The 7,705-nt window shown below is 48.8% G+C and overlaps 1 protein-coding gene across 1 annotated transcript in view; it reads left to right on the top strand.

The window, feature by feature from the left end:
• LOC144487383 (ataxin-7-like protein 1) overlaps positions 1–7,378 on the top strand; it is a 50,930-nt gene extending 43,552 nt beyond the window's left edge. Inside the window, exons 10-11 of the mRNA XM_078205471.1 lie at positions 758–1,601; positions 6,259–7,378. Of these exons, the coding sequence (XP_078061597.1) occupies positions 758–1,601; positions 6,259–6,276 (862 nt within the window). The 3' untranslated portion in view covers positions 6,277–7,378. The remainder of the gene's footprint in view (positions 1–757; positions 1,602–6,258) is intronic.
• Positions 7,379–7,705: the final 327 nt, after the last annotated feature.

The raw sequence follows: 7,705 nt of genomic DNA, 5'->3' as shown, positions 1-7,705 counted from the left end.
TCCCTCAGTATTGACCCTCTGACAGTGCAGCACTCCCTCAGTGACCCTCTGACAGTGCGGCACTCCTTCAGTACTGACCCTCTGACAGTGCAGCACTCCCTCAGTACTGACCCTCTGACAATGCTGCACTCCCCTGAGTACCGACCCTCTGACAGTGCAGCACTCCCTCAGTACTGACCCTCTGACAGAGCGGCACTCCCTCAGCACTGACCCTCTGACAGTGCAGCACTCCCTCAGTACTGACCCTCTGACAGAGCGGCACTCCCTCAGCACTGACCCTCTGACAGAGCGGCACTCCCTCAGCACTGACCCTCTGACAGTGCGGCACTCCCTCAGTACTGACCCTCTGACAGTGCGGCACTCCCTCAGTACTGACCCTCTGACAGTGCGGCATTCCCTCAGTACTGACCCTCTGACAGTGCAGCACTCCCTCAGTACTGACCCTCTGACAGTGCGGCACTCCCTCAGTCCTGACCCTCTGACAGTGCGGCACTCCCTCAGTACTGACCCTCTGACAGTGCGGCACTCCCTCAGTACTGACCCTCTGACAGTGCGGCACTCCCTCAGCACTGACCCTCTGACAGTGCAGCACTCCCTCAGTACTGACCCTCTGACAGTGCGGCACTCCCCCAATTCTGCATTGGGAACATCAGTCTGGATTTAGTTCTCCAGTCTCTGAGATGAGTGCTAACACTGAGCCACAGTTATGTCTTGTGCAAGGAGAAATCTAATTCATGTCTTTTTGTTTTCAATACAGGAAGATTCCTCCAGCCACAGATCCACAGAGAACTCCGCTATCTGTTCCACCATCTGCCCCCTCGCCGCTCTCGCTGCAGTCTATGTCATCTCTTTCCGCAACTTCATCTTCGCCTTCTTTCATGACTACGGAACTGAAGCAAGCACCCTCGCCCGCCAGCCTCGCTGAAGCTCGAGCCCCTACAGACCCACCCTCCTCCTGTTGCCGCTCGCTCCCTCTGCCGACCCCTCCGGCCCAAACCCCTTCCCCTTCCTCGGGCAGAACGTCCTGGGCGAAGACCAGCCGGGCGTCCGGATTCCACCAAGACCCCCGTCCCACTTGCGAGACATCACCGGGCAAACGGAAGAAACCGACAGCCTCCTCCTCTGATCCACTTCCTTTCTCGGAGCCCCCCTTCAAAAGAAACTGCGTGTTGAGTCTGGACAGGATAAGCGCCCCCCTTCCTGGGGGGACAGCCTCTCGCCCTCCCCACTCACATACCTCTTCGCACAATGCTAACAACGGACTCAATGCCCATGGACCCAAAGCAGGACGCTCAGGACAAGCTGGAATTCTGGCCCTTTCAGGGAACTCCCTCAAAGGGACCAGCAGGACGGTGGAGCACTTTCATCCCAAGCGGGATGCTCGCCTCTGCGAGGCACGCCGGCTGGGGGCTCTCAATCCTTCACCCCCACCACCGACCCCCAATTCCCCCGCACGGACCGAGGGCAGGAAACGGAAAAATGCAGCCACCTGCTCGAGACCCACTAAAATAGCCAAGGCCTCCGAAGTCAACTGTGTTCAAAGAAAGAGGGAAGAGAGCCTGGCAACAACGCGACCTCATAGCAACGCTCACACTCACAAGGTAGGGAAACACCACTTCACCGCAGAGCCTGGGGAAGAAGCCCGGAGCTACCGGTGGAAATCCGACTCTGAGCTAGGTGCTGTTAGGGCGTGGTGCTGGTATGGACGTTCTCACTGCTTTTAACCTTCTTGGGTGAGGAAGGAGCAAAGATATTGGGATGATGCACTGGTTAGCACTGCTGCCTCACAACACCAGAGACCCGGGTTCGATTTCCGGCTCGAGTCACTGTCTGTGTGGAATTGCACGTTCTCCCCGTGTCCGCATGGGTTTCCTCCGGGTGCTCCGGTTTCCTCCCACAGTCCGAAATACGTGCTGGTTAGGTGCATTGGCCATGCTAAATTCTCCCTCAGTGTACCCGAGCAGGCGCCGGAGTGTGGCGACTAGGGGATTTTCACAGTAACTTCATTGCAGTGTGAATGTAAGCCTACTTGTGACACTAATAAATAAACTTATTCAACATTCCCACTCTTACTTACTGTCCAGTCATCTATCTCCCCGCCTCACCCTGCTGGAGTGTGTGCGTGTACATAGGTTGAGTGAGGGCAAGTTGAAATGGGTGGCACGGTGGTTAGTGCTGCTGCCTCACAGCACCAGGGCCCAGGGTTCTGTCGGTGTAGAGTCTGTATGTTCTCCCCATGTCTGCGTGGGTTTCCTCCGGGTGCTCTGGTTTCCTTCCATAGTCCAAAGATGTGTGGGTTAGGTGGATTGACCATGCTACATTTCTCCTTAGTGTCCCAAGATATATAGGTTAGTGGGGTAAATATGAGGGGTTACAGGGTAAGCCTGGTAAGAGTTGGTGCAGACTCAATGGGCCGAATGGCCTCCTCCTGCACTGTAGGGATTCTATGAACTGATTGTTTTGAGGTTGTCTAGCACTGTCACTCTCAGTCCATTCAGCCCATTGTTATATTCCTGTCCCTTTAGACAGAAGGTAAAGGGTCCCTCCCCATCCCAGTGACTGGGGCCTGTAAGTACTGGGCTGAAACTGACTGTCCATTTTCACACTAGGTGGTGTAAATTGAAGGAGTGTGTGATAACCAGACATCACCCATTCTGAACCTAAAAGCTGCAGCAGAATATTTTCTAACAGCAAGAAGTTAGGAGCTGTAAAGGATCAGAAAGATTTAGGGGTTTTTGCACAATAGTAAATCTAGTGGACAGGTGCAAAAATAATTCAAGGGCAAATGGAATGTTTATCTTGAGAAGTCTGGAGTACAGAGAGGTGGAAGTTTCACTGCAGCTGTACAGATTATGTTTCAACTGCAGTTGGAGTAACTGCGTTCAGGCCTGGGCCGCACACTTCAGGAAGGATAATATTGGCCTTAGAGACAATAGAGAGCATTTTACCAGAATGGTACAGGGGCTTAAAGGGTTAATTTATGTGGATAGACTGAGTAGAGTATGCTTGTTTACGGTCTTGTGCCTCAGTGGGTAGCATCTCTGCTCTGAGCCAGAAGCTCCGGGTTTGAGTCCAACCCCAGGACTTGATGGCCACGGAAGCTGTGTTTATAACGTGGGTCAAACAGATTGAGTGTATCGTCCTGTAAATCCTTCCAACACGCCAGTGGTTGGCGGTAAGAGTAGGAGAGACACCTGGTCAGCCACACTTGATGGGGGGGAGTGGTGCCCTCAAACTGCAAGCCCCTGGCAACACACAAGTGATCTGGTCCGGGAATTACGAGCTATGGAAACAGACAAAAGTCTCCCCTAGTGCACCACTAGGTATGGGAGAGGAATAGAGAGAGACTTGTATACCCTTGAATATGGAAGTTTAAGGGATGATCTAATTGAAATAGTCAAGATGATTGAACAATTTGATAGGGTAGGAAGAGAAAAATAATTTCCTCTTGTAAAGGAATCCAGAACAAAGGAGCAAAATCCAAATGCCCTTATTATAAAGGATGGACTATTCTTTAGCCTTAGTTGCAGCTTCCCTGGAAGAAAACCCTCCAAAGAAAAAGGCAACAGGAAGTCCACTGTAAGTGGCAAAATAATCTCCCCGGTTACTTGAGTAAGGACATGCCCTCAGACAGAAAACAAACAAACTGCCTCGGTGGACATGAAAAATGGGGCTGGGATGAACAGTTAGAAGCAAAATACTGCAGATGTTGGGATCTGAAAGTAAAATAGAAAATGCTGAAAAATCTCAGCAGGTCTGACAGCATCTGCGGAGAGAGAATAGAGCCAATGTTTCGAGTCAGGATGACCCTTTGTCACAGCTAGAGACAAAAGGAAATAGGACAAGATTTATACTGTAAGGCTGAGGGGTTGGGCGGGGTGGGGTTGTGTAATTGATCAAGATATCATGGACAAAAAGACAAAGGGGATGTGGTAATAAAGGCTGGGAATGGTGCTAATAGCATTTGTTAAGAGATCGGAATGTGGAAATAGCAGAACGGATGCTGTCAGACCGGCTGAGAATTTCTAGCATTTTTAGATTCCAGCATCTGCGGCATTTTGCTTTTATTTTAGGACAAAATAAAATCCAGTTTATGAGCCTCTTTGAAAACCTTGATCATCTTATGCTCATTACAGCTACCTTTAAATGTTTTAATCTGCTGCAGAAGATTTAACATTCTACTGAGACGGACTGTTAGAAGAAAAGTATTTTTTATTTAATTACAGAACAGCAGAAATGTGTAATGTGAGTAGCTTAAAAGGTAATGTAATGTGATCCCCCTCACTGTAAGAACAAACTCCAGTGGGCACTATCCACTTTGTCTTATTTATCTTTTCATTCATGGATTGTGAGCATCATTGGCAAGGCCAGCATTTATTGACCACCCCTAATTGCCCTTGAGAAGGTGATGAGCCACTCCCTTTAACAACTGTCACACGCAGGTGCACCCACAGTGCTGTTAGGGAGGGAGGGAGTTCCAGAATATCAACCGGTGACAGTGAAGAGGCAGCCGATACATTTCCAAGTCGAGGTGCTGTGTGAGTTGGAGATGATGGTGCTGTCATGATATGACCGACTAGGTTTGGAGCTCCTCCCCTTTGGAAGGAAAACAATTTGTATTTATATAGCGCCTTTGACATTGGCAAACATCCCAAGGTGTTTCAACATAAGGTGATATTAGGGCAGGTAACCAAAAGCTTCATTCAAGAGGTCAATTTTAGGAGTGCCTTAAGAGAGGTGGGAAGGCTGAGCAATTTAGGGAATGGATTCCAGAGCTTGGGATCCAGGTAGTTGAAGGCACAAACAGCAATTGTGGAACAATTAACATTGTGAATGTGCAAGAGGCTGAAATTGGAGGAGTTTTGGGCTAAGAAAATTAAAGAGATAGAGATGGGCAAACTCATGGAGGGATTTGTAAACCAGGATAAAACTTTTAAAATCAAGGTATCACTCAACCGGGACACAGTGTTGAAGACACGGAGGTAAATGGCCACCAGTGAACATGGTCAGGGTGTAACTCTGAGGCATTGTCATTGTTTCGATGTTGTGATTTCAGAAAAGGGAGGGAACCAATGATTAGTGTGTGTCTGAATTTCAGATATATGTAAAGCACCTGCCAGAATTTGGGCCTTTACAACTGTCTTTCACCTCACCAGAAAAAAAAATCAAATAATTTCTTTCTGCCAGTCACTGGGGGAGAACACCAGGTTTTGATATTGATGGGGTAGCCTGTGGACAGATCATGTCCCATCCCCTCACCAGATGCGTAGGAATAGGAATCACACGCTGCCCTTTGTGCTACTGCTGAATCGGGGACTCTCTGCTAACGTGATCTCCTTTCTCCACATCTGCAGAGTTCTGTTCATGTCACCTGTGGTTCAGTAAACACAGTAAGAAGTCTCACAGCACCAAATTAAAGTCCAACAGGTTTATTTGGTAGCACAAGCCACTAGCTTTTGGAGCGCTGCCCCTTCGTCAGGTGAGTGGGAGTTCTGTTCACAAACAGGGCATATAAAGACACAAACTCAATTTACAGAATAATGGTTGGAAATGGAAAGACTCACATTCCAACTATTATTTTGTAAATTGAGTTTGTGTCTTTATATGCCCTGTTTGTGAACAGAACTCCCACTCACCTGATGAAGGAGCAGCGCTCCGAAAGCTAGTGGCTTGTGCTACCAAATAAACCTGTTGGACTTTAACCTGGTGTTGTGAGACTTCTTACTGTGTTTACCCCAGTCCAACGCCGGCATCTCCACATCATGTTCAGCAAATAGCCAGAGGCAACAGCTTGCCTCTAACTTTGAAGGTCATGAGTTCAAGACCCAATCCCAACAACTTTGACCACACAGTCTAGGCTGACACTCCTGCAGTACCGTGGGAGTGCTGCCCAGTCAAAGGTTTTGTCTTTCAGATGAGACATTAAACTGAGGTTCCCACCTGCCCTCTCAGTGGAGATAAATGATCCCATGGCAATATTCCAAAGAGAAGCTGAGATACTGGGCCAATACTATCCCCCAACAAACATCTTAGAGATTACTTGGTTATTATTTCATTGCTGCTTGTGGGAACTTGCCGTATGCAAATTGGCTGCTGTATTTCCTACATTATAAGAGTTAAATACATTTCAGAAGTACTGCAGTAGCTGTAGAGTGCTCTGAGATGGCCTCGGGTTTTGAAAGGTGCAATACAAATGTAAATTCTGACAGTGAGTTTGCTTGGTGAACATTAATCTCTCTCTTTCTGTGTCTTCCCCAGGCAAAAGTGCGCCCATGAGAGCGAGCCTGGTCCAGCTACGCGGAGATATAGAACCTGGAATCTTTGTCCGTCAGTTGCAACCTCCAGATCTTCTTTCACGCAGAACGGACACAGTTGAAGTTGCTGAGACCTCAGTTATACCACAGGCTGTTTATGCACAAATCAAAACAGGCACTCGCACTAGCCGCCTTATTTGGTATGAACTACTCTGTATCTGTAGCAGGAGTCACTGTGCTCATTATTCATTTGCTTTGTTCGTTCCCTGCTTCTGATCTCTGTTCTGAGGTAACACCTTCTTGGCTTCTTGACATGGCAGCCTTGCCCTGCGCCGGTATGAAAGGGAGCAGTTTACAAATGGGTGCAAAATCACAGGTGAGACACACACCAAATGATTTTGCCTCTAAAGGTGGAGAATTTCAGGGAGTGTTTCCACCACGTCTTCGATCTGTGCTCCCAGCAGGCAGGCTCTCTCTTCAGGCATCGTGCCTTTCCCACACCCCATTCTCTCCTAAAGGTACCGACTCACATTGGGGTTCAGTCCCACAGGTGCTGGACGCCCGCTGGGTACCAACCCCCAGGAGCATTTCTTTTCAAGCGAGACTAAGTATTTCACCGCCATGACCGTAAGAAAGAGCCCACCCCTCCTGTCCAGTATCCTGAGGCCCATCACCACATCCCTCTTGCTACCCCTAGTGGCCACACTGGGCATTGTCCATTGCCCAAACTCAGCAGCCTGGGAGAGGGAGACGAAGGTTAAGGAAGATGGCTGATGGTTTCACCAGCTTGAAGTTCTGATCGGATTAATGATCAGGAAAAACCCTGAACAATTCAATCACAAACCTAAAGGTGAGGAGAAAGATGACGATCCCACAGGAGCTGGAGATGGATGGGCTGATTTGTTAATCAAACATCCCACATCAAGGGGATCCAGTGATGTCACAATTTCCTGGAACGTGAGCCCGATTGGGGGAGGCCAGATTTGGAAAATCGCCTCTTGGATCTGCAACCGTTTCAGACTGAGATAGGACGCACCAAGGCAAGAAATGGTTTGATTTCTGGTAACTTGATCATCCGTAATATTTTCACTTTGAGCCTGGTTACAAATAATACCTTGGCTTGTCTCTCTGCTGCCTGGTGATAGTCTGAATAGCACTGTCCCCCCCCCCTCACCGCCCCAGTGTTTGTATCAATTCATAATGGCATTTTATTAACTTCCTGCCCCCTCCCCCCTCACTCCATCTTGCCCCCTCCTGAAGGTGCTAACTTTGTCATACACCCCACCCCCCCCGCCCCACAGAGGTACCAGATGGTACCACCTGCTAGTCCTTTGTCATAGTGCATTACTGAAGATTGCCGAGTGGCTCCTTGCGGTCCATATGGGTTCGGTGCTGGATCAGGCTACACACAAGCCATCAAAGCATTGGGTGAGCAGTTTGACAAAGCATTC

The sequence above is a fragment of the Mustelus asterias genome, unplaced genomic scaffold, assembly GCF_964213995.1.
Source record: "Mustelus asterias unplaced genomic scaffold, sMusAst1.hap1.1 HAP1_SCAFFOLD_761, whole genome shotgun sequence".
Taxonomy (NCBI): Eukaryota; Metazoa; Chordata; class Chondrichthyes; order Carcharhiniformes; family Triakidae; genus Mustelus; species Mustelus asterias.
The sequence above is the reverse complement of the archived record's forward strand: the minus strand, read 5'-3'. Positions and strand labels throughout refer to the sequence as shown.